The sequence below is a fragment of the Filicampus tigris genome, chromosome 13 (assembly GCF_054856515.1).
Source record: "Filicampus tigris isolate MCC_2025a chromosome 13, RoL_Ftig_1.0, whole genome shotgun sequence".
Taxonomy (NCBI): Eukaryota; Metazoa; Chordata; class Actinopteri; order Syngnathiformes; family Syngnathidae; genus Filicampus; species Filicampus tigris.
Genome location: NC_141229.1, coordinates 15,617,650 through 15,644,995, shown reverse-complemented (window position 1 = coordinate 15,644,995; position 27,346 = coordinate 15,617,650). Strand labels below are relative to the sequence as shown.

The following is a 27,346-nucleotide window of genomic DNA, read 5'->3' as shown; positions in this document are numbered from 1 at the left end:
AGGTTTACGCATGATGTGGCCAACTCTTTCCTTCTGCCACTCCTTGCTTGGACTGTGCACACTCTCAAATGTGTGATGCAGGGCTGGACTCTATTTGACTAATGTATCGTTTTTTTCAGCCCGTTCTATGTAAAGAGTACTTTTGATGAGATATTTCAGATGGATTAATCAAATTGTATATCATTGCTGTCAGATGGCATGTTTTTATGTAGTAGTGTACCTTTTTATTATGTTGAGTCAGAGTTAAATAACATTGTTTTATGTGTACACTGACTACGTTTACATGCAGTCAATAACCCTTTTAAAACCTGAACGTTGGCAGTATTTAGTTTTTTAAAAGCCATGTAAACATGCGCAATAACTCGTATATGCCCTTAGTCGGGTTTTAAAAATTCCGAATATCATGCCAGGGTTACTCCTTTTCTAACCCGAGTATGTGTGCATGTATACGCCGATCACAATATCCCGATTGCACGGGACACTCTGCGCATGGTCAACTGCAAGCAATCTTCGTCTTTGTAGTACAGGAAGTGCCACTTCAACTTGAGAACAGTGCACCAAAAATTTGGAAAATCGGACAATGGTTTCTGGAGAATTGTTTTCAATTTATTTTTTTTAATTAATTTTGTGTTGGAATCATACTGCAATCATACTCTACACGTTAGTCAGAAAACCTACCGAAAATGACATGTACCTACGACGGCAGGCTCTATTGAGCATGCAATTCACCGATATAAGGCCTGGTAGAGCATTAAAAAGGAGGAAACCCACTGGAATTATGTAATCAATCAAATTGTGAGTGGCTACAACAATTTTCTGTCTTGCTTTTTTTTCATGTGTTTCTTAAAGCCAGAAGAGTGTCATTTTGAATAAGAATTTGTTTTTGGAACATCTGTGATTTGACTTTGTCCTCCAAAATTAACAAATGATTATTGTCCAGGAGTGGTGATTCCCTAATTTTTGCCAGGAGTTGTAGCTGTCGGATAAAGGGAAGCAGGTTACAAGATCAAAAAGAAAAGTATCATGCAATAAATCAAGAACAATGAGAAATAAAGTGACTGAAATCGCGATCAGAGCGGAAAATGTTTCAAAGCCACATCCAAGGCTTTGGGACACCCTTGAACCAATCAAAGCCATAATCCACAAATGGTGAAAACTCTCAACAGGGATGACTGTTGTTAGCCAGCCAAAATTACTCCAAGAGCATTTTCATGCTTGAAAACATTGCAATATGGTTAAGTTAAGGTCAGTTTTAGAAAGAAAACTGGGACAAAATACCTTCAGAGCGATTATTGATTCTAACTATTGCAAACAGCACATCTCTCAATTTTTCCAACAGTTGTTAACAACTCGTTGCTGTGGGAATACATTCTGGTACTTACATTCTGGTACTTCAGCTGTGTGGTGGTATCACATTTGTGGCAGCTGGGCATAATGGTTACTTTAAAAAGACTGATGATCAAACATGAGTCATTATTAGTTATTTTCTTCATATTTTTGTCTTGTGCACAAGACCTACATCATACTCAATGATCAATGTCAAAAGTTGGGAAGAAGAATTACAGGCAGCAGTCACAGGAAAGCCAAGAAACATCTTTTATGAATGAATGGCGTAATGCCTGACTGTGCTTGTGTATGTCGGATGGGAACTGTGGGATGGAATCCATTTGATATATCGCTTGTCCTCATTAGGGTCGTGGGTAATTTGACCCCTTGGGTACATCCTGGATTAATCTTCACCGTCTGTTAATCCAAGGGGCATGTTGTGGATATGTGGGAGGAAACCAGAGTAGCTGGACAACACCCACGCAAGCAGACGAGGAAAATATATAAAGGCCACATAGAGCTGTTCCAACAGAGATTCAAACCTGGATTTCTTGACTTACATTAAAACCACTATCCACTGTGCTTTCAGCGTGAATCATGCGTGAGAGTAGGGCTGGGCGATATGACTGAAAAGTATATCCCGATATAAGTGTTTCATATTGGTCACTATCGATATATATTGATGTTTTTTTCTTTTTTTTAACTGTTGAAATGAATGTTGGTTATTTTATTTTAACATAATACTCAACCGTTAATAAGAGGTCAACGTAACTATGAAAGAATGTAATAAACTGAATGTAAAGATTTAATAAACTCAGTTTTAAATGTGCTTAGTAGGGCTGGGCGATATGTCTGAAAAACTGTCACGATCTCAGTATTTCATATCAGTCTATTGATAATTATTGATTTTTTTTTTTCAACCTATTTAAAAAAAAACAACAGTTAACTGTTGTTGTGTACATCGTTATGTAGCGTAACGTGTAGTTTCTCCTCCATTAATGCATTATAAATGCTTATTTGCTTCAGGTGCTACCCCGACGCAGTATACATTAGTCTTCATTCAATGTTCATACAATGTAAGTGAACGAATACTCTCTTGCATTGCATACATTATCGTTGATCAACCGCCTTAGGACTACTTTATCTTTTTAGCGGACTCATTATTTCCATAGTCCATTCATATTTTACTTGCTTGATTTTAACTTGCCGAAGGTCAGATATGGCTAACTAGAAGCTAGCAAGCCAGCTAGTCAAAGACAAGGAACTACTTTACTTGTACACCACGTCTCCATCGGGTTATCGTGCATAATATTATTTTATTGTAGGAGTTGTACTGAGTCGACTGGTCATTTATTTGAACCAAGTCACGCCGCTTGCTCTGGTCATTTATTTGAACCAAGTCACGCCGCTTGCTCGCTCGCTCGGTGCGAGTATGGCGCGCAGCCACGAGGCCCGCACGCATGCTCCGTTGGGTTAGCGGTTTCTTCTTCGTTGCTTTAAAATTTAAACGAAGTCACCAAACGAATGAAGAAGAAGCATTTAAACTTTAAATGCTTCTTCTTCATTGGTTTAACATCTTGCTGTTTGGAGGCGGATGCGTGCTGCCTACATCACACGCACCATGCTGCGATTGGGTTTGTTTTCTATTTTTTTCTTTGGAACATTTTATTGGAGGAATTTTCTATTGATATCGATCACGTGTCAATTGCAATACATAGTGATATTGAATTATTGGTCTAGCCCTACGTGAGAGACATGAAAACAACAAAGTTCTTGAATTGATCATGAGACTCTCCTAATTACCACTGGAATACGTTATAAAATAATGGATTATCGGACAATAGGACACCGAAACAAAACCATCACATTTTAACATGAAAACATCTTCATTGGTCACTTTTATATTCCATTTGAAATTACATTTGAAACTCAATAGTTAATTAAATTTATTGATTACAATTATGAGTCAAACTCTTAGCTGACTTGTTAATACAAAGAGTCCTTGAGTAATGCATAGCTATCGGTTTGAACATGTGACCATCAGTCTTTGTCTTGTGATGAAATGGAAACATAATGTCCCTTAGTGGTTTATGTTTTTCATTTGGTGAAGTTAGAAATGATGTGGCAATGTCACATGTTGTGACTGTGTCTTTGCTCATCTAAAAATAATTTAACCTTTGGCAACTCCAAGCCATAAACCTCTTCATTTTTGGGCTTGTCGCTTCTCTAAACACACCATTCTTCTACTGCTTGGATGGTGTTCCAAACAACCAAGAAACGGATTTTGCTTTTCCCTCTTTTGAAATAGGAAAATCAGTATCAGCGTTTTGTCTTTCTAAGTGGTGCTGCTGTCAGCATCACAAGTGAGGAAACAAAAATGCATGGTTTATTACTGAAGAGTGTGGTTTATTACTAAAGACTGGCTTTCTGGACATTGGACCCAACATTCCTCCTTTTATTTGCATATCTGACAAGGAGCTTTTTTTCCTACCATTTTTGCACTTTTAAAGAAACAATATGCTGATGGAGTACTGTAAACGGCAAATTGCAATACAAGGTTATTATCTTAGAATATATGACCAAAATAATCAAAATAAGTAACAAGCCTTTCATTCTGAAAACTCAATGAAGGGAAGTAAGTTGACTTTACACCGATCTGAACGGCCGATATTTTTCTTTCTTTTTTTTTTTTTTTCCAAAATCGGTGATTGACTGCAATGTTATTTGTCCTATCGATCAATGATGTTATTAATGGTATCATCAAAATAAAACATTACAGCAAACCCAACCTTGTTCACTCCGGGGACATTCTGTGCTGTCGTAGTGTATATGTGAGCCAGAAAATTAATATATGTTTTGCCTTTTCGTGTTAGTGGAAAGCCTTTGCGCTGGGAGGCAGAAGTTCCGTCTTTGCGCCCTGGACCATCCAATCACAAAGTTATAGTGTTTGTGTAGATTTATGATTGACATGGTAAAAAAGTCCAAAACATGTTTTATTTACGTCCAAAAAAGAACTGCCCATGTCTGTTAATTATTTTGTTTTAACATCTCTTTAACTAAAACCACGAATGGCGGATGTCACCGTAATAACGTCAAAAAAGCTTTCATCGCTAGGCAGAAGCTCCATGAACTTTAGGCATATGCACATTCAGCCAATCACAGATGCAAGCAGCAGGCACATGCATTGTTTACTTTGAACTAACACGGAAATACAGTATGTGCGTTCAAAACCTTTCAAAAGAAGCGATATGCTGTGGTCATAATGAGTGTGAGTTGAGCTATTCTTGCGACGCGATTAAAGTCAATACAGTTTGCGTAGGTGGGGCGAATCTGTGCCAGAGCCAAATAACTTTGAGAATGTGCTTACTACGTCACACATGGCGTACTGTGTAGGTAAAAAGTTGACACACTGTAGGACAACGCAATCATTGTGGTCTGTGGATACTGGGACTTGCACAATTTGGCCAGCTTCCAATACGAGCCAAAAGGAGCAGGCAGCAGGAACAGAATGTGGAGTGAGGAAGTTGGCCTAGGTGATAAGTTAATGGACTTATGTACAGCTGTTGAACCAAGATAGCAGTAGTATTTAGTAGGGCTGGGATTAGAACGCCACGAGATTTCTCGTCCCTGCACAGCACGAGATCTATTTTCTTTTGACGGTGTTTTGGAGTCCGGGTGAATATAGCAGATGTCCTAGAAGGAGCTGTCACCGAATGGGAACCTCCGAGGTCAAATCACGGAGTCGCTATTGTGACCGACAACGTTCGCAACATGCATGTGGCGATACGTGAGGCTGGCTTTGAGCCACACATTAAGTGCTTATCGTGCAGGCAATGAACGCAACGCTAGTGCAGCGGGTCCAAAGTTCGTTTGAATTTGGACGATTCCGGTTCCGATGTTTTGATTCGATTCTGGTTCCTAACGAGTCGCAATTCCGATTCTTAACAAAACAAAAAAAAAATAGGAGTTTTTTTTGGATAATTCACATGAACTTCTCTGTCCTTCAATTTCATGAACTTTTTACTATTTGTGAACTTAACCATGGATTACTCAAAGGGCTGTTTTTAACCAGTATTTATTTTAATACATTTTTTTTGCATTATTATCAAGTATTACTTTCACAAGAGCTTTATTTTTGAGAAGTTCAAGACAATACAATAATGCAGCTGTTACTGAAAACGTGCTACTGAACACTTGGCTAACCTTGTCTTCCTTTAGAAAGAAAATATATATGACAAACACAACGCAGCATTTTATGGGCAAGCAAAGAAGTCTATATAATCTAAGCAGTAGTTCATGCGCGCGGCTAACTAGGGAGTCGACGAGCAGTCTGCATTTGGCAGGGAGGGAGGGGCGCACGGGGCAGGCTTCGGCAGTGTGTGCGGGAGCAGCAGACCATTAGGAGCAGACGTTGGCAAAGCGCTGTTGGTATCGAAGTCAGTGATTTGGTATCGGTAATATCGATGCCACAGCAAGCTAGTATTGTATCCGTTCAAAATGTTTAGTATCGAGTAAGTACCGAAGTATCGATATTTTTGACAAGCCTAGAGTATATTCAGACGCTAGCACATCAAGGTGGAGTTCATGCACCTTTTCTGGCGTTCCCTACTTCCGGAAATACGCCATAGCAAACTTGCATTGTATAGTGGTTTGCTGGCACGCTTTTATTTTGAAGGCCGGGAAGGAGGGTAAGTGTGCAAAATAAATAAGTAACTTGACTGCGACTTCTGGCCGTCTTTTGGACCCAAATAATTATACAATATGACAAATCCAACCCTGGGGCTCGCAATGCAAGTAAGCACACAGTTGGGTAATTACTAGTGGTGCATTTGAAGCGTGTCCACAGTGGGTCCGACTAGTAAATTAGCCAGCTAATGATCTTTAAAAAGCCTCTGCCGTTAGCGTCTCTTCCGCGGCGATGTCAATCACAGATTTTTTTGGGGGGGCTGGGGCCGACAATGTTTATGAATATGGCCGGGGGGTCGCGGCCGGAAAGGTACCCAGGTCAAGGGTGGAGGGTTGCGGCCGGACTGGAAAAAAATGGTCAAGTGCCCAGCTCTGCTAATTATGGACGTAATCACACACTAGAACGACTCTTTGGAGATGATGGCTCGCGATCTAGAGCAGCGGGGTGCCGTATCTGCGGCTCTGAGGAGCCCTGAACTAAATCTTGACACAGACGCAGTGACATTCCTCTTGAAGATCGACTGAGAAACAAGTTGAACTCTACAATACAATAAAATTTGATTTATATAGCGCAGTTTATAACAGCTAGAGCTGTAACAAAGCACTTTAAAAACAATACAATAAATTAAAAAAAACAATAAGAGGCAATCAATAAATATTAACAAATATATAAAATAAAGATAAAAATATAAATAGACATAAAACACTATATACAATTGAGTTACTGTCCCACGAGCACAGTTGGATTTTGTCAAAGTAGAAGATCTCAGCTTTAGCTGTTATTGCAGCAATATTTGAAGCATGTAACAAAAGTGACTCCTGTTTGCATTTGCACTTTAGATAATTTTCTTGCAGTCTGTTCGATAAAAACATTTTGAAAACTGAAAAAATTATATTTGTTATTTTTTTTATATTAGACTTTTAGCAAAAATCTCATCTCATCTCGTTCTCGCGAACTCAATCTCGTGAGACATCTTGTCTCGTGGGATTTTTGTCTCATCCCATCCCTAGTATTTAGCATTAGCCAACGTTTTAGCAAAACCCACGACCACCTAATTAACTGCCAATGCATATTATTTTTCATTGTCATAGGAGATGTAAACATGAAAACATTACATGGGCTATTTTGTTACTGTCCTGGGAAAAACTTATGTGACGATATCCAAATTTCACGATACGATAAAATAATGATATGAACCTCACGATACGATAATTATCACGATATTGTGGGGCGTTGGCGATGTATAAAAAAAATAAAATAAATAACTCACGGTACTTGACAAAAGCTCACGATATTGTAAAAAAAAAGAAAAAAGAAAAAGCTCTTATTAAAAAAAAAAAAAAAAATCATCACAATATTCTGGTTTTGTACACAAGTGCATTCACAAAGAAATAGGCTTGGCCAGTCGTGGGATCCTATTGGCGATTAGCGTGGGTCTCAAACATAGGTGGCATCAAATTAAACTGCACTAATAAACTAACCACCAGAGGGTGCTAACAAAACTAGCATAGATGTCACACTAATTATACACATTGACACAACTTGTATTTTAGCACAAGGTATGAATACATGAAAATGGTGCATACAACAATGCTCACAGGCATATCTTCTTTGTCCTCAGCAAAAACAACTATTATTGCAGCTTAGTTGAAATGGTGTTTTTGCACTGTGTGTATAGCATGCTGTGTATGCTCAGATAAATACCGTGTTGAATAGAGTCTATACATAAAAAACCTTTCTGGCCGCGGCTATGTCTGCCATGTTTGATACAGCGTCCCGTAAACGAATGCATGTCAACTTCACTCAACTTCAAAAAGTGACAACCTACAACGTGGCCAAAGTTAATGCCTTTCGTTCTGAACCGAATTGTTGACTCGACCGGTTTTGACTGTTTTCAAAATCGTTCCACCCCTTATTATTATTATTATTATTATTATTATTATTATTATTATTCCACTATAACAGTAAGAATGACCTTGGATGTTGGTCCCCCACATGGTTTGTTGCCCTTCCTCATTATTTAATCTTTATTGTGAGGGAAGACATGAGGGAAGTTGATTTTGGAGAGGAGGATGCAGAAATGGACTTAGATGGAAAATGATGATTCGCTGTAGCGACAGAAGGAAGATTTTTCGTTAGTAAAAAGTCTTTTGTCCATCCAAAATGCCGCAGTGGGCAGTTCCACACTGAGCCTCAATAAAGTAGTTACATGGTTATGTGTCATTCAAACACATAGCTGATTGTTTCCTTTAGTGAGTTGAGAGGTGTCTCGGTCTTCCGAGTGGAAGAGGTTTCCACTGAGTGATGTAAGCATGAGTCAGAGCTATGTCACGGGATGTTAAGAGGCTGCCAGGATCCAGAAGGATCTGACTTTTATTACCACTCATCTCTCTGGCCTTGTTAGACTAAGGGAAGTATTAGTCATCACTCATCCAATCCAGACATACCCGTATTTGCCAATATTCACGATTGCAATTTAAATGAGATGGGTAAAACTAGTGTTGATGTGATGTGGAAGAGTTTTTGTGCTGTCAAATGTGTCAGCTCAAATTTCATCTAGTCTCTTTCTGGATTTAATACTTTTCCATTTGTAATTCTGTTTTCTCCTAACTGTAGTGCATGGCAACCAATTGCAAAGACATCATTTCACAATGACATTCCTCTTCTTTATTGCGTTGGATTATGAAATGGTGAATGGTGGTGATCCCATTTTCTGGTGGTGATCCCATTTTCATCTAATCTTGGTTCAGTTGACCACTATACGTTGATTAATGCTTTCATAAACTATCATTTATGTTAGACTGCTGTCACAGAGTTTATGCTACACCAGCATGCATGGCCGTCTAGTAACTGGGAAGAGGTGTTGCCATAACTGCACCCGCCCCAAATCAAAATCGCAACTGCGTGTCACAGCTCAAAGAGGAGAGCTGCTGAGTTGTTCATCAGCTCCTTATTCGGTCAAAATGTGGCCTGAACTTGTTGAGCAGTCCACCCAATTTTAGAATATAAAGTATGTTGGGGAGGGGTGAGCCTGCGCCACCAAGTTACTAAAATTAGGCTGTGAGCTTAGACTGGCTGGACCTTGCCTGGGATGGAAAGGAAATCATTGTCCCTGCCTCCTGCTTCTTTGTAGTAGTTCAAGATAATCAAGTGATTATCGCAAGCCTTTAAAGCAAGAGAGCCCATTACGTCGATCGTGATCGGATGGCATTAACTCAATCAAGTTCCAGCCCTCCCAGTTTTATGCCTGGAAACGGTAGTGAAAGATTAAAACAAACAAAAAAAACCTAGATGCCTACATCGTGTATACTGTATCTTCCGAATGTGTCACTGAATTAACAAACAGGGCAGTCAGTCATACGCCTGTCGCATGAGTCACTGCACATGCGCATACAACGGCGCTCTCTGGTAAACTCTAACTAACTCACAAGTTGCCTTATTATTCTCCAATTAGATTATTCAAATCAAAACAGTGTGCGTACGGCTGGCTATCAGTAGCCACTGTCCGGATTTAAAATAAGGACAAAAAAAAAAAGTTAGTTTTATTGTTCATTATTGGTTCATGTAGTTATGCAAGGCATACAAATATATATTGTGTATTATGAAGAATTCTTGATATACGGGGACATTTTCGGTGTTTGTGACTTTGAAATTTGTACTGGCCAGTGTCTAAAGGTTGGTAGTGGCCAGACAGTGGCGTACTGCCCGCGCTTCACCGTTAATGTTGTACCCTGATAGGAAGTAATGCATTTATTGTACGGGTGTTACAATCTTTGTTTTAAGCTGCTGATACAGATATCGATCATCCATGAGTGTGATCGGCTGATACGATCACATTGATTCGGTCTGTTGGATATGCCTTCCTAGTTGTAGAGCTACTACCAATTCTTATTAAATCTTTTTTTTTTATCATTAATTGTTTATTAATTGATGAATCAGATCTAAAAAAAAAAACTTCATATTCCATTTATTATTCAAAATAGGGCATTTCTACAAATTGACAACGGAGAAAATGCAGAAACGTAACATCAAAAAATAGGCAGAAATGTGGATTCTTTTTCCCAGTAAAAGCAGCCGTTTGCAAATGTTGTATACGGATTAAACACATACTCATATAATCACTAGTCACGTTTACATGGAGCCTTGTGATATTGTCAAAAGTATTGATACTTTGAAAAGTATCGATACTTGCAAGCTGTATCCGGATATAATCCTAATATGTCATGGTATCCATACTATGGTGCGCGTAGCCACAGCATCGCCTTTCGGCTCAGCTCCTTCTTCACCACGACAGACCAATACAGAGTCTGCATCACAGCAGATGCTGCACCGATCCGTTCGTCGATCTCCCGTTCCATCCTACCCTCACTCACGAACAAGACCCCAAGGTTCTAGAACTCCTCCACTTGGGGCAGATTCTCATCCCCGACCTGGAGAGGGCATGCCACCCTTTTCCGACTGAGGACCATGGTTTGGAGATGCTGATTTTCATCCCAACCGCTTCACACTCGGCTGCGAAGCGCTCCAGTGAGAGTTGGAGATCGCGACTTGACGAAGCCAACAGTACCACATCATCTGCAATAAGCAGGGATGCAATACTAAGGCCACCAAACCGGACCCCTTCGACACCTCGGCTGCGCCTAGAAATCCTGTCCCTAAAAGTTATGAACAAAATCAGTGACAAAGAGCAGCCTTGGCGGAGTCCAACCCTCACTGGAAACGAATCCAACTTACTGCTGGCAATGCGGACCAAACTCTGACATCAGTGGTACAGGGAACGAACAGCCCTTATCAGGGGCTCGGTACCCCGTACCCCCAAGCACCCCCCACAGAACTCCCCGAGGGACACGGTCGAACGCCTTCTCCAAGTCTACAAAACACATGTAGACTGGTTGGGCGAACTCCCATGAATCAGCGAGGACCCTGTTGAGGGTATAGAACTGGTCCTGGACCTCCCGACAGACCCTCCTCTCTAACACCCCCGAATAGACCTTACCAGAGAGGCTGAGTGTGATTCCTCTTTTTGATGGACTTTTTAATTGCTTATATACAAGCAATTAAAATTGGGTCTGTCTGCCCACTTGTCAAGTGTGAATAAAAAGATATATTTTGTTGGTTGCCTGTGTCTGAAAAAGTGTTTGTGAGCCAACTGTTCATTTTAAAAATTGTCACACAATTTAAAGTTTAATAAAAAAAATAAATAAATTAAAAAAAAATAAAAAATTTAAAAAAAACCACTGAATTTCTCAGTATTCCTTGTCCGTGAAAAATTAACTCCACCACCGGTCGTCAGGTTTAACAAAAGCCATACTCTCCACTAATTCACCATTAGAACAGGTGTGGTTCACATTAGCTCATTTTCTTTAGACCGGACCGCCCTCAAAGAAACAGAGTTCTGGGTACCTTAAAAAGTCTTTGTAAAGTTCTTGAGTCCTGACAGACACAATACAACACATGGTAGGCCCACATTTTAAATTGTGAAAAAATGCATGTCGTAATAGGCTGAACACATTGATGTTAATAGTATTTCTTTTTTAAAGCCCTCAGTAAATGTTTCAGTTTCTCACATGGCCCCTTAGGAAGACTAATAGTTCACCCCTACCCTAAAGGATGTCTGATCGAGATAATATCGGATACATAATTGGCTCCTCTGACCAAATGGGCTCACAGTGTATTGCTGGCTCTGAGATAACTTCAGCATGACTCACACCCACCACTCAGCAGCTGTATGCATTTTTCTGACATTAGATCAACAAACCAGTGTGTATTTAAGGCCTATCCATTTGAGATGGTGAGTCAGTTAGCGATGGTAACTTGTCCTGTGTTACCCCAGGTTTTCATATTGCAGCATATTATTTACAGAAGAGGGTTAAGTCTTTGTCAAGGATGATGTCACTGTCTGCAATACTTGAGTAATTTTCTTTTCTTGGCAGACAACAGAATAGGTAGGTTTTAGGCCTGCACAATGTGTCTTTTGAACATTGCGATTGCATTGTGCGCATGCGCGATAGTCACATCGTAGTACGTGTGATTTTAGCTTTTTTTTTTTTTTTCAGCTATAAAAAGGAAGATTCAGAACAACAAAACATCCTTTGCCAACAGTGCTTCACCGTTGTTGTTGCTGCAATCACCGTCACAAACCCCTGTATGAGCAGTTCAAACTAAGAAGTGAGACCCGAGGTGAAACTTCATCTACTCGAAAAACAATTACAGACGCCTCCACCAGCATAACTCCTTATGAAAATAAGTCCAAACAGCACCGACAAATCACGGATGCAATATGTTTTACAGATCGTTTTAGTTATATTTTTGTGAACAACTCAGGGGACTAATGCACCAGCACTTTAAGTTTAAATATTTTTTTTCTAATTTGTTTATAACTTTGCTGCAGTTTTTATCTTAATGTTATATTTTTGCAAAGAACTCAGGCGCTAGTACACCTGCTTTTTAATTTTTTTTTATATTTTATAGCTTAGTTTAAAGGTGTTTATAACTCTGCTGCTCCTTTAGAGGTTTTTTATTTTCTTCTGTTTTTTTTAAATGACTCAAGGGTCTAGTGCACCTGCTCTTTTTATTTTTTTGTTTAAAATATGTTTAATATTTTGCTGCTGTTTAAATGGAAGTGTGAAATACAATGTTAAATAATCTATTATGTTTTGGAGACATGACCGCTGTGATCCCTTTTAAATACAGCAATCATCATTCACAGATGAACCCCCTTAGTCTGGATTAAACAATATTATATGAATACAATGATGTCATGGTGAGTTAACCAAATTATTCCCAAACAAATCTATTGAAGTAATTTGGTGAAAATTCAATTTTTAACATCGCAATATATATCGCAAACCCCCCAAAAATCTCAATGTCATTTTTTTCCAACATCGTGCAGCCCTAGTAGGTACTATGAACAGTTCTTTAACACCCTGGAAAAATGTGCATCCCTTCCAAGTGGTCTTCATTTTATAAGGACGTGTAAATATATGTCTTGCCTTACCCTCTTATTTTATTGGGGTGTGAGCTAAGCCTTCCCCCCAACAGGGTAGCAGGGCTGCCAGTTGCTAACTGGTAACGTGCCTAAAATTAAGAACAAAAAGTGCTTTGTGTTGTGTCTATATAGAATGTTCCGTAGGAGCTTTTCCTACATGTCATGCTTTTTTTTTTATACACTGCTCAAAAAAATTAAAGGAACACTTTTTAATCTGAGTATAGCTTTGCGTTTTTTAAACCTCTGGGATATTGATCTCATAACAGGGTGGGTTGTTAATTAGTTGCAGCTGCTTTGTAGTGAATGAAAACAACAACAGGTGTGCGAGAGGGGCAACAATGAGATGACCTCTGAAACAGGAATGGTTTTACAGGCCGAGGCCACTCACATTTTTCCCTACTCATCTGGCAGTTTTTCCACCAGTTTTGCATTTGGCTCGGGTCAATGTCAAGATTGGTAGGATGAGGTAGTACCTGGACCCTACAGAGGTTGCGCAGACAGTCCAACTCCTCCAGGACGGCACACCAATGAGTGCAATTGCCTGAAGGTTTTCTGTTTCTCCCAGCACGGTCTCAAGAGCATGGAGGAGATTCCAAGAGACAGGCAGTTACTCAAGGGAGCTGGACAGGGCCGTAGAGTTCCTTAAGCCGTCAGCAGGACCGGTATCTGCTCCTTTGTGCAAGGAGGAACAGGTTGAACACTGCCTGAAGTCTACAAAAAGATCTCCAGCAGGCCACTGGTCTAAATGTCTCTAACCAAACAATCATAAACAGATTTCATGAGGGTGGCCTGAGGGCCCGACGTCCTCTTGTGGGCCCTGTGCTCACTACACCGTGGAGATGAGAGTAGATTCACCCTCAGTACGTGTGACGGACGTGAACGGGTCTGGAGAGGCCGTGGAGAACGTTATGCTGCATGTAACATCGTTCACCCTGATCGGTTTGGTGGTGGGTCAGTGATGGTGAGGGGAGGGACGCACAGACCTCCACAGGCTCGACAACAGCACCCTGATTGCCATTAGATATCGGGATGAAATCCTTGGACCCTTTGTCAGACCCTACGATGGTGCAGTGGGCCCTGGGTTCTTCCTGGTGCATGACAATGCCTGGCCTCATGTGGAAAGAGTATGCAGGCATTACCTGGGGGATGAAGCAATTGGTACTATTGACTGGCCCCGACACTCGCCTGATCTAAATCCATTAGAATATCTCTGGGGTATTATGTTTTGGTCTATCCGAAGCCGCCGTTGCACCTCAGATCGTCCAGAAGCTCAGTGATTCCCTGGGCCAGATCTAGGAGGACATACCCCAGCACAACATCCGTCGTCGGATTTTATTTTTATATCTATCTCTCTATTTCTGTATCTCTGTATCTCTCTCTTTTTCTCTCTCTCTCTATCTCTATATCTCTCTGTCCATCTATCTCTATCTCGATCTATCTCTTGGGACAGCCACCTCCCAATAGGAAGTGACATAGAAAAGATGACTTTTTATACATTCACTTTAATAGTATCTCAATTAATGCCTTATGGTAAAATACATCATAACAAGATATGACCAAATATGCAAGGTCTGAACAATTCATTGTTTTTTTAAATTTGATTTTCATCGTGTAATAATTTCAACCAATTCGCTAGAATGGCTCACATAAATATATATATATATATATATATATATATATATATATATATATATATATATATATATCTCATTCAGCTCTACAGTGAACTGTTCTGGATGGAACACAACTTGGAATTGAACCCTACTATCAGTATCGTCACATAAACAAGGCACCCTTTTTGACGGGACTAACAGGACATTTCTGGCATAGTTTCTCCCTCCTCCCCTCCAATGGCAAACTCATACACCCCCCCCCCCAACACACAGACACACACACACACACACACACACACACACACGCACACACCCCCACACACTCAACAGAGAGGCCCAGGATAAGGAGAGAGGGATGGAATGGAGGAGGAGAAGGAAGAACTGACCAGCGTGTTAAAAAGTCCGGCCTTCTAAGAGTCTTTTCTCCTTATTTCCATCACCGCAAAGCATTTCTTACTGTTTGTTCATACTTCTGCCGAAGAGCACTACGTATCATCCCTTATGCCTCCTCATTTCCTGTAATTTGCCTCTCTATCTGCATTAATTGTCTTTGGCAGGGAGTTGCACTCTGTTTTGTTCAGGCACTGCCACAGCTGTGATAATAGGCTTATAGAGAGACTGTGGAGTAGCCAGTGTCATTGTGAGCTGCTGTTGGTCATTTTGGATCAAGGCAGCCTTGGGTGAATGTGATGAACTACAGAATATGTTTATTTGTATATAATATTGCACTGCCTGGTTCGCCTAAACGGGTTCATGGTTTACCTTTGTCGATCCTTCACACTGGGTGGCTGGTTGTTCATGTCTTGTCCGATATTGCCATGGTAACAGTTGCTGTGCTGCATTTCACCCTTGATCTAGACCTGAATCTATCAACAATCGACCATCGTTATGGTGGCACTGTGAGAGGAAATGGATTCATTACCACATTGTTTTACTTAAGGGTCATGTAATGTAAGTTCAACTGATATAAACTAGGGCTGCCAAGATTAGTCGACTAATCACGACGACATTGACGATCAAAATCGTCGACAATTAATTCTAATAGTCGACCCGCATTGTTTTTCTCTCGAAGCTGCCTCTTCTCGCGCTTCTCCCGCTGGCTGTTTTCCCCGTCTGCAACGCACATGCGCAGTAGTGGTAATCCGGGTCATTTATGATGTACACAGAAGCATTGTGGGTAAAGCATTGTAAGGGCTAATTCGTGTTGGCAACAGAGTTCGGAGGTTACAGCGCATTTCACCAAATATACTCAATACAATGCAAACCTGCCTTTCATGGCAGCACGATGGGGATGCCCGATATAAAAAATGAAAAAAAGAAAAAAAAAAGGAAGCAAGTTGGGTCTTATGCCTGATTTCATTTCTGACATAAGCACAGTCGTGTCTAGAAGCTAGCTGCAGTTACATACACGTTACAGTGTGTTTGATGTAACGTTGTACCACAATGTCCTATTTGGAATGCTAACATATCGTAGCATCTACTGTAGAGTAAGAAGCCATTAGTCAGTGAACTAACAACCAAAGCAGTGTGCGTTTATGCCTGTGGTGGACATCAAAGCAGGAAGAGCTTGCTTCTCTCTCTCACTCCCTCTCTCGAACGGAGTGATGCATTCATGAACTGGTAAATATCAGCACAACACAATCATGTAATCATGAAATATCAACACCAAAATGACACAATACAAGTTGAATGTACTATCATCTTAATTGTCTTTACAATTAGCTTGTACATTAAGAACTCAAGCTGTAAGCGATTGATGGTTATGAGAGCAGCTGCTGCAATTTGCTGCAATTTGTTATCCGATTAGTCGACTAATTGCGACTACTGTTAGTGATTAGTCGACTAGCAAAATAATCGTTTGTGGCAGGCCTAATATGAACCAAAAGACAGTGATATGATCCAAGCAATTCCGATATTGAATTGAAATGGGAGGTGGTTGGGATATTGGGGGTGGGGGGGGGGGGGGGCAGGACAGCCGCCGTACAATGGAAAACAGCAGATGAAAGAGGGTCATCCCACTGATTGTTACACAGACGACAACAGCAGCCAGCCTGTTCGCACCAGAAAGGAGTCGATTCAAAATTTCAAAACAAAGTCTTCCATTCAGGGACAGTTTTGAACCTCTTTTTTTTTAAATTCGCTATTCATTCACACTGTTATTGTTTCACACTTTCATCCAGTGCCTTTGCATATCTGGGCTGATGTATTTAATGGACTAATGTATTTGAGAAAAACATGTTCATGTACTTGAGCTTTGTTTTTGGTCAGTCAGTCAACGGGAACAGTGAACTTTGTTCTTGATTAAGAGGGTACACACCACTTGCATTGATCTCAATCCCACTACCACTCTTCACTCTTGTTTGTGCAGTCTAGAATTATAGGAAACAAGAAGCCAGCCTATCTGAGTCACTTCAGAGGTTTCCGCTTACCCTGGAAAGTAGTTTTCCGGATAAATGGAGGCAAAGTGTGATCAAGCATAAGAGAAGGCAGTCAGTCGGCGCTTTAGTCTTTTTTTTTTCTTTTCTTTACTCCACTCAGCCAGTCACTCCACTCAGCCAGTCATGTGTAAAATGTGTTTGTAAAGGGCTCTCTGACCGAGTACAATACCAAACGGCCTGTAAGGTTTGTGCAACACAGATACATGCTAGTTATGGTTTTCTTTTTATTTATTTTATTCTTGAGAAATTAGTCTATGCTTTACAATGATATGCTAGCATTGGATGGCAGTGACATTTTTTAAAAATGTGGCTAGCATGTTGAGGGGAAAAAGACTGTTGATTAAAATTGTTTTCTGTATTTACTGTAGGCAGGAAGCGATGGGGAGAGCATTGGAAACTGTCCCTTCTCCCAACGGCTGTTTATGATCCTGTGGCTTAAAGGCGTCGTCTTCAACGTGACCACTGTGGACCTCAAGAGGTGCATTTTAGAAATATTTCCATAATAACATTTTCACTGAACCCGATGTTTTTTGTAATGTGTCATTCTGTAAATAAAACTCTCTCTACATTGTGTGTTAGAATAGCACTATAGTGCCAAATAGCGGTGGGTGATATAGGCTAAAAAAACAAAATAAAATCTTGGAATAAAAAACCTTAATGATAATTTTATGATATTCTCCCCAAAAAAATAAATCTGCACTTGCTTCACAGGCCAATAATGGATGGACTTCGTTTCTAAAAAACGGCTCATGTTTATATTTTAAATTGCTTCATACATCTTTTGCAAAAATCGTACAATGATATTCTACGTCAGTATTTAACAATGAAGAACTTTAAATCATGTCCAAACTACAAATGGTGTAGTGACTACAACGTTTTGATCCTATTTGTGTAGCATTCTTGATTTTTCTGGGTAAATTACTTCAGACGCTTGAAAAGATGAATTTCCAGATGAGTGTTGAGATTAGAATGCTTTGACTTGAATGTGCTGTTGTATGCCATCAAAATAAAATTAAAGTCGAAAACCTCGAGTTGAAAATAAACAAAACAGCCACGTGTCAAACAATTCCAATAGTGTTCCAAATCAAGCCAATTAGTCAAGTCAAATCTAGTCAAATCAAGGTCTAAAGACTGTGTGCTTTCCAGCCAAAAACCACCTGCTAATGGGGCGGGTACTTCCTTTTAAATGTGAAGGACTTCCTCACCTATAGAGGGAGCACACTAAACAGAAGATAAGATAAGATAAGATAAGAATGCCTTTATTGATCCCACAGGACAAATGAGAACTTTATGTCAAACAAAATACATAGAAATGGGCTCCTACATTTGGTGTTATGATTGTTTTTTTTGTTTTTTTTTGTGTGAATATTTCTGACAATTTCTTTTAACCAGTTTGTCCTTAATGAGAGGGATCCGCAAAGTGTGTGTAGTGTGCAAAAGTCTACCATTTCCAACCACTACCGCGGTCAAAATGAAAAAATGAAAACTTTTATTTGATATATGATAATCTGTGCCCCGTCACACTGGAATTTTTAATTTATCGATGGTCCTTAACACAGACAGTAAAAGAAATAAAGCTCTCCGCGCCGCACGTCACAACAAATGCAGGTGCCATCTTTTGACAATCTCCAAAATGTTCCCACACATTGTACACGTGATAGTCGCTAATGTAGCTATGATGTGGAGTATGAGAGTGTAAGAATGAATATTAAGCGAACATCGCTTAACAACGATGGCTCGCCAACGTTAACTTGTTTTGTTAATGGTAGGAATAGTGCATGTTTGCTCAACTTGGCAAGGTTTCCTCACTTTCCTGAGTGTGTTGCTGTATCAAATGTTACGTTTTCACAAAGGTAATACAGTATTTTGATTTGACATCGTCACAGAGGCAATAATTTAACAATATGTAAATGTGGATGTAGTTTGCACTCTGCAGTGGTGTAGAACTGTACTGCATCATGATGAGTTCCGTGAGAGATTGTCAGGTGTGCTATGGGAAATAACCCATTTTCATTTAATTGATCCAAATTGTTATAGTTTGTCTTTGTTCATCTTTCTATGCCAGTTACATATAGTGACAGGCAGAAAAATTAAATGCTCTTCCACTAGATGACAGAATGTACAATTGGCCTGCGTGTTCACCTGATGCAATTCATGCAACTTAAAGTCGAAGTCAACACAAACATATTTTTTTCAAGAATATGTTCTATGCAAGCCCACTAGTTGAAACAAGGCATTCTGATAAATATTGCGTTTGTGGATTAAGAGTTAATCCACATGTTTTTAGCCATCTCTGAGGGCGGCCATTTTGTCACTTCTGTCGACTGAAAATGACATCACAGTTGCTCATGGCTGACCTGTTTTCTGAAGCTGAGCCGTGATTGGTCGTTACCTGAGCCCTGAGCAGTTGTGATCTTCAGTCGACAGAAGTGACAAAATGGCCGCCCCCTGAGATGGCTAAAAAGGGGTGGATTTTGCTGTTTAATTCATATTCCACAAATGCAATATTAATCAGAATGCCGTGTTTCAGTTGGCCTGCTTGGAAATATTCTTGAAAAAAATATGTTTGGGTTGATTTACCCCCTTTAATAGCTTTGTTGTTCAGATTACATACTACTAGTACGTTTATGTGTAAATTTTCAGTATATATAATTTTATGACTTTTATTTGGTCGTGTGCTTGGAGATTTTTTTTACTGTAAAAATGTTCCTTAATGTTGTGGCTTGATGACGTATTTCTCCAGTAGTCTTAAGAGCTGTGTAACACTTTGATACAGCCCCGCCCCTGGCACGTTCACTGTCTCCCCACTGTTTATTTGGTTTTCCCATGACCCTTTCCCAGGCTGAAGAAATTTTGAAAAAACATTCACCCAGGCTTGTTTGAGGCTATAGACTCCACACACATCCTGCCTGCTTTGCTGGACGTGTTATTTATCATTACAGATATCAAAATATGGTGATCCTCTGCAATGCTGACTGTATTTCCTGCCAGCTGCAAGAGAATATTCCAGCATCAGAGAATTGTTACCATACCCACGTTTTTTTTCTAAAATTCTACTTCAATTTTAATCTTACTTTGCAAGACACACTACCCAAATGCCAGACGATTATCAGACATTGTCACTTGTACATCTGTTCTCTATAGACAAACTTCCTTGTGCAGGTTAGACTTTTTTTCTTTTCATCAAATAATCCATGTTGCAGCTGTCACTTCTCCACAGCCCAGCTCCCTGGCGTAAGGCACGTGATTTATTTATTTATTTTTACTTTCACAAATGAAAGGTGGAAAGGGATATTTAGTAAAATCCTGTGATGGAGGATGTTCGTCGTAGCAGTACCTGCTTACCACTTGCTCCTCAAACAAACTGCTGTAGGCACACTTTTTCCTCCGTGTTTGAGCTTTTGAGTTTACGCAAAATAAACTGTTGGATAGCAAGGCGTGTGTTTGCTGTATATACATGGATTTTTTTTATTGCGTTAAATTGGAAGAGCAGTACATCGTGTTCCATCTGAAGGAGGAAATGAGTTTCAAATGTCACTGATCCAAGTCTAATAGGTTATATTCCCTGAGTTGGCCTCAGATGGGTCAAATATTTTATATCAGTAATGAAAGTCTGTGATTCTGTGGCTGCTTCTTATCCACTGCTCAGTGATATCATTGGCCAAGGGTGCCACTTCCCCTTAGCATGCCAAAGGGTTGATGTTATTTCCCGTTTTTGTACTCATGAATGCCTTGTCCCAAATCTTGCCCACCTCTTTTTATTTTTTAAATCTTTTTAACCTCACTTTTTAAAGCAACAGCTCTGGTTGAGTAATTGTCGTTAGTTTGTTTATTATTTGTGGGTTTATGAAAATACAGCACAATGGGCTGTTGAATGCTGAAGAGAATGAAGCATCTGTGTACACACTAACCATTCGACACATGCTCTTTTGTTTGCGTGTCAAGTGTCATCTGCCAACAGGGACATCTGGTTTGAAATGCAAATGCAGCTTGAAGGCCGCAGAGAGTGGGGGCACACATAAACAGATTTGAGGCAGATACAAATGCAGAGAAAACAATCACTTTTTGATGATTTGCCTCTACTTGTACTTTTCATATCTAAATGCCATGTACTGTATATGTTAGCAAAGCAGCTCACTCGTTCTAGGTTGTTCACCTCAAATCTTTCCTCTGTCATGCAGGAAGCCGGCAGATTTGCAGAATCTTGCCCCAGGTACGCATCCTCCCTTCGTCACCTTCAATGGCGAGGTCAAAACAGATGTCAACAAGATCGAAGAGTTTCTTGAGGATGTCCTCTGCCCGCCCAAGTGAGTATTCTCTCCCCTCTGTGGTAGCAGTCCCCATGACTTTGTATGGCCACTCTGTGCCTTTGTAGTCTGCAACTACGTGTTTCCATGCATATATTTCATGTGCAGGTACATCAAACTTGGCGCGAGACACCCTGAGTCAAACACAGCTGGTATGGACATCTTTGCCAAGTTTTCAGCCTTCATTAAGAACTCCAAACCAGATGCAAATGAAGGTAGGAATCTCCTTTGACATATACAAATGGTGGTACAGTGACACTTATTAACAAAGCATTTTCTGGCTAGTCTGACCTATATCTCCATCTTCACAGCCAATAACCAAAATCCTTAACCAAACTTTTTTTTTTTTTTGCTTTAGTACCTCACAAAGCTCACAGGCATAACACGAAACAGCACCTGGACTTTTTATCTGCTTCATCCTCATTAGGGTTGGGCATTGTTTGAATTTGGACGGTTCCAGTTCCAATTCCGGTTCTTTGATTTTATTCCGGTTCCTAACGATTCTAGATTCCGATTCTTAACAACAACAAAAAAGGATTATATTTGCGAAAATTCTCATGAGCTTCTCTGTTCTTTTATTTCATTAACTTTTTACTGTTTGAGAACTTTACCTTGAATTCCTCAAAGGGCTGTTTTTAACCAGTATATTTGTTTTTTAATTAACATTTTTGTAGTATTATTTTTCACAAGAGCTTCATTTTTGTATCAAGTTGAAGACAATACAATAATGCAGCTGTTACTGAAAGCATGTTACTGAACACCAATTGATTGGCTAACCTTGTCTCTCTTTAGAAAGAAAATATATATATGACAAACAATGCTGCATTTTAAGGACAAGCAAGGAAAGTCTATCTAATCCAAGCAGTCTATGTAAGCATATGCTGTATGTGTATATGTACAGTATATGCTGCGGCTGTGTATGTCGTAAGATCAATATTAGCTGGATATATGCGTTTGTGTGTTGAACCTGTTGGCTCAATGTTGGCATTAGATGTACTTAGCCGATTCTGACTTTGGGTCATGAGCGGCATCGCGTCAGTTCTATGGCTAGGTGTCCGCCGGGCCGGCCCGGGCAGGATCACCGACCCCGCGAAGGGCAACTGCTGCCACCGCGGTGTCCCAGCGACCGCCGCAGCTGTGGGGATGCATGGGAACCGGCGCACGCCCAGAGTCGCCGCGGCCCACACTGGCCGGCCGGCACGAAGCGAGTAGAGGGGCTGACCGAGACGATCATGGCAGCTCGAGTGGGGGCGAGCTACTGTGCTTTTGCTACGCAGCTTCGGCGGGAGGAGGAGCGCACTTTTATTTTTTATTTATTTTTTTTAAAATCAGTCTTACTTCTTGTGCTTCTTCTTTGGGCTAACTAGGAATCGAAACTTAACACTGACGTTCTAAAATCTGAACGGCTCCGGGAGAACCGAAATGATGGTCCCGGTTATCGGTGCCCAACCCTAATCCTCATATCCTTAAACTCCTCACCTGGTAGTACACGGAAGGAAAACAAACTGAACTAATGTTCACAAATTCATTCCTCATTTGCAATTCATCCACACAGGAACTGTCTGAGAAGGTTTTTGTGAATTACATAACGGCGATAAAGTTATTAAAATATGACGTCTTTTGACTGAAATATTCTCCTGCATGCTTTACGAATGTTTACCATCATCACAAAATGCCTTGATCCTGTGGCAATTTCTGTTTGGCCGTTCTTTGATCTGGGAAAATATTGAGCCATAAACAGAAAGCTAGTGTAAACACTACAGTTTGGTTGTGAATGCTATGCTTCGTTGAGAAGTGCCCTATAATATACCGCTGTTGAACAACGGTGCAAACAACATTCATATCATATTTTCTAACATTACCATGAATTGACTGACTCTTTTTTTCCATGTTGTCTGTACAGTACATGGATAAGATGCCTCTGAACTGGAAAAAAATAACTCAAATATTGTCACTGCAATCATTGATTCACAGAGTGAGTGAGTGAGTGAGTGATCAGGTTTCTACATCTACGGTAATATGGGTAACAGGCCTTTATTTCTATGTTGATGAAATACCGCCCCCGTGTGGATGGTTACATTGCAACTAAACTAGGGAGGTCTGCCTAGGGCTGAACGTGAATTCTGTCCATGTTCTGAACCGCTTATAATTAAAAAGTCCAAATTCCTTGTGGTTCTGTGTAGCTCTGGAGCGTGGGCTGCTGAAAACCCTGCAGAAGCTGGATGAATATCTTCTCTCACCTTTGCCTGATGAAATTGATCACAACAGCATCGAGGACATCAAGGTTTCCACTCGCAAATTCTTGGATGGAGAAGAAATGACCCTGGCCGACTGCAATTTGCTGCCAAAGCTACATATTGTCAAGGTGCCCGTTGCATTTAATAGTTAATAAAGGGCTTAATCACTTTGATAATTAAAATTTCTATATCAAGTTCACTTTTTTTTTTTTTTTTTTTTAAACCTGAAGATGTTTCAATACTGAGATATACCCACCAAAACCTATTTAACTTAAGACATTGGGCTGTAATAGTCTGGTGTTTATTGCATGTATTTGAAGTGTCTTGCATTCGGATTTGTTCAGGCATGTCCGTTTTCAAGTAGTCCTTAACTTTTTGTGTGATCCACTGTTATTCAAAACTATTAGTATTGCATGCTTAAAGTGGAAGTCAACCCCCAAATTTTCTTGACAAGAATATGTTCTATGCAGACCCACAAGTCGAAGCACGGCATTCTGTGAGGAATTGTGATGTCGTTTTCAGTCGACAGGAAGTGACAAAATGGCCGCTCCCCTGAGATGGCTAAAAGCGGGTGGATTTTGCTGCTTAACTTGTATTCCACAAACACAATATTAATCAGAATTCCATGTTTAGACTAGTGAAGGCACATAGAACATATTATTGCAAATGCTTTTTGGTGGTTGACTTCCACTTTACTAAATGAGAAAAACTGATTGACACCACATAGATTTGATTACATTACGGGCAGCAGAGTGTAACAGTCATTATCACTCTGCCTCACACTTCTGAGGTTCTGAATCTCAGTTCTGGCCTTGCTGTGCACAGTATGTTGTGTGTATGTTCTCCCCATTCTCGTGTGTGTTTCCTCCGGGTATTCCGGCTTCCTACCGTTTTGCAGAAACATGCACGCTAGGTTAACTGAAAACGCAAAATTGTCTCCTTTGGTGCGATTGGTTATAATTCTATACGAATAGGAAACTGATGGATCACTGTTGAGATCACTTGTATCTTGTGACGTAAACCACTGCCTTGGTACTGTTCCTTCAGGTGGTGGCCAAGAAATACAGAGGTTTTGACATTCCCAAAGAGATGACGGCCATCTGGAAGTACCTGAACAACGCTTACACGCGTGAAGAGTTCACCAACACCTGCCCCAGTGATAAGGAAATCGAGATTGCATACGCAGATGTAGCCAAGAGGCTTGTCAAATAAGCTCACCTGTCTCGAACCCTCCGCCCCTGCTACATGCCCACGCACCACATGGACTGGAGTGCTAACACATGAGAAAGAAAACACATCTTTCCCCCTTTCCCAATTCATCATGTCATCAGTTCATTCAGCAAATGTCTTCATTAAACATCAATATGTTTTGTTTTTCTGATGAATTGAGGCGCTGTCACAGTAAAGCAGCTGTCCCATTATCTTATCAAAGTCAGAATCCTTTTCGCTCTCTGATAAGCGACCTTCAAAGTGACCGCTCTGCATGCAGAGGAAAGGTCATGAACATGAACAACTGTTTGTATGGTAGTAAAACTGTCCAAAAAAAAAAAAATAAGAAGCATTTTTTTCCAGTCTTTTGGCTTGTGAACAATGTTTAGTCTTTCAGTATTTTTGACCGAGACTAATCCAAACCTGTGTTCATCTAGTTGATCTGTGAAATCAGGTCTTGTAATTCCAGGTAAACCAGCTGGTATCCAAACAGGTGAAAACATTTTGTAGCTCTGCAGGCCAATCCTCTCAACAAGAGTAAGAGCCTGAGGTCTAACAGCTTTGTAGCTTACAAATAGATGTCCACTCATGCCTTGTATGATTCACCACATTGCCATATAGAGAAAATGTCCACTGAAACAGCAACGCCAAAAAGGAATCTGCTAGCAGGTTTCTGAAGCAAAGCGTTCAGCTGGAGTAGCTGTGCAACTCTTGGAAAAAAGGGCACATAATTCTTGTCCGACTGTGGAAGATGAAGTAGAAAACTGATGTAAAGACACCAGTAGGTGCTCAATGGTGTTGACGGTTTATGATTCAAAAAGAATCTTGGCAGAATAGCATGACAACAAATGTTCGGTCTGTTGGTTAATCTCGAAGTAGTGAATGTATTGATGATCACAGTAGCTCAAAAAGTGCTTTAGCGTTAGTGCTGAAAAGCAAAATATGATTTTCTCCCACATATTTGTTCGGATCATTTTGCTTAAAGGAATTGTAAATATTTGTTGGATTTCTTGAATTTCATTGTGTAAATTTTATACATAGCATGGTCGCGGTTTAAAGAAACGGGCCATTTCCTTCCCGCTCAGATTTAACTTTTAGATGAGCTTTCATATCTGCCTTACTTGTTGTCTTTGCCGGATCATTTTAATTCAACGCATTTGCCCTTGCACCAAGATATCAAAGTTGTGCTTCTGTGTTTTGTTTTTATTTTATTATTTTTCCAAACACCAAATTTAAATAAACTTATTGGCAGTGTATGATGTGTGCCATGGTGTGTACTGTTTTTGCCTACTGTTGTTGGACACTTGAGTTGCACTACAAGACCTTTATCAAAAATGGTATGCTCAATGCCATCTAATGTTGACTCTTATAGGTAAATGAGTTAATAAAGAATAATAAACAGCTCTTTGTAGAATGCAATGCTGTTCTACCGCATGTAAATGTATGCCAATTCACTACCTTTGGCAGTGTCAATGGAAATGAAATTTTGTATAGGACCTCATCTGAATGGGTCGGGTCACCAACTCTGGTCCTGCAAGTTTTAAATGTCTTGCTCCATCCTCCAACACACCTGATTTAAGTGATCAGGATTGACTGATCATTTCAATCGGTTGTACCGGAGGGGGAAAACATCTAAAACATGCAGAATAGGGGCCCTCGAGGACAGGTGACCGCTTCTATGGGTTGACTAAGTCTGCTGGATATTTTCTTTGCCAGCAACTCACAAGTGAGTTGTGTGCGCTTGGCAATTGTTAGCCGCCCACAAAGCCACACTTCACCCTACCTTCAACGAAAATCCAACCCGATGTGGAGCCCAAACGTCTTCTCTGTCATTTGACAAAAAGAAGGTGTGGGGTCAAGTACTGTAGTTGTTGGATTATCTCCAGATCATTTACGTAAGTGTCAAGTTTCCACCCCAGTCTGTGCTCCTCTGTCACTGGAGAACATTAAGACACGGGTTGCACATATAATTCACAGGGAGGAACTTCACCTAGACAAAAACACAAAGGCTCTGTGTGTGTCTGTGTGTGCAAAGAGAAGATAAAACACCACGCATACATTACCAGCAGGAAAGTAGAATTGGTGAGTAATTTCATAATGAATGTGTTGATGCGAGCTGTGTTATACATGCTCATTGTATCCACCATTAGAGTAACAACAAACGATTGCTTCCATATTTTCTTGCATTCTTTTTTTTAATAATCTACACACACCCTGTGTCAGTTTTATACTGCAAATGTAGTTTTTGTAGATATTTGCTCATTTTGTGGTGGTGTTTTGTGTGATCCCCTCCCAATGAGGCAGGGGAACGTTTTCTATTTGGCATTGATTTTCTTTTGGGTTTTTTTTTCTCTCTCAGCTGAGCTGGTTTTCTCCCTTTGCAGGTTTTTACACAACACCCATTTATACAGCTGTCTAAATATTTACATTGGTGAAGTATCTCGCCCAAGGGTACACACTTATGTTATATGCCAGAGAGGTTTTGGGCCTACAATGTGCGGAAAGTATTCTTTGCAAATGGACCCTGTGCATTTGACATGC

At 40.2% G+C, this 27,346-nt stretch overlaps 1 protein-coding gene across 1 annotated transcript in view; it reads left to right on the top strand.

The window, feature by feature from the left end:
• The window catches only part of clic4 (CLIC family member 4), a 28,343-nt gene extending 2,282 nt beyond the window's left edge, over positions 1-26,061 (top strand). Inside the window, exons 2-6 of the mRNA XM_086050145.1 lie at positions 17,421-17,530; positions 21,234-21,359; positions 21,468-21,574; positions 23,543-23,724; positions 24,644-26,061. Coding sequence (XP_085906271.1) covers positions 17,421-17,530; positions 21,234-21,359; positions 21,468-21,574; positions 23,543-23,724; positions 24,644-24,808 — 690 coding nt within the window. The 3' untranslated portion in view covers positions 24,809-26,061. The remainder of the gene's footprint in view (positions 1-17,420; positions 17,531-21,233; positions 21,360-21,467; positions 21,575-23,542; positions 23,725-24,643) is intronic.
• Positions 26,062-27,346: the final 1,285 nt, after the last annotated feature.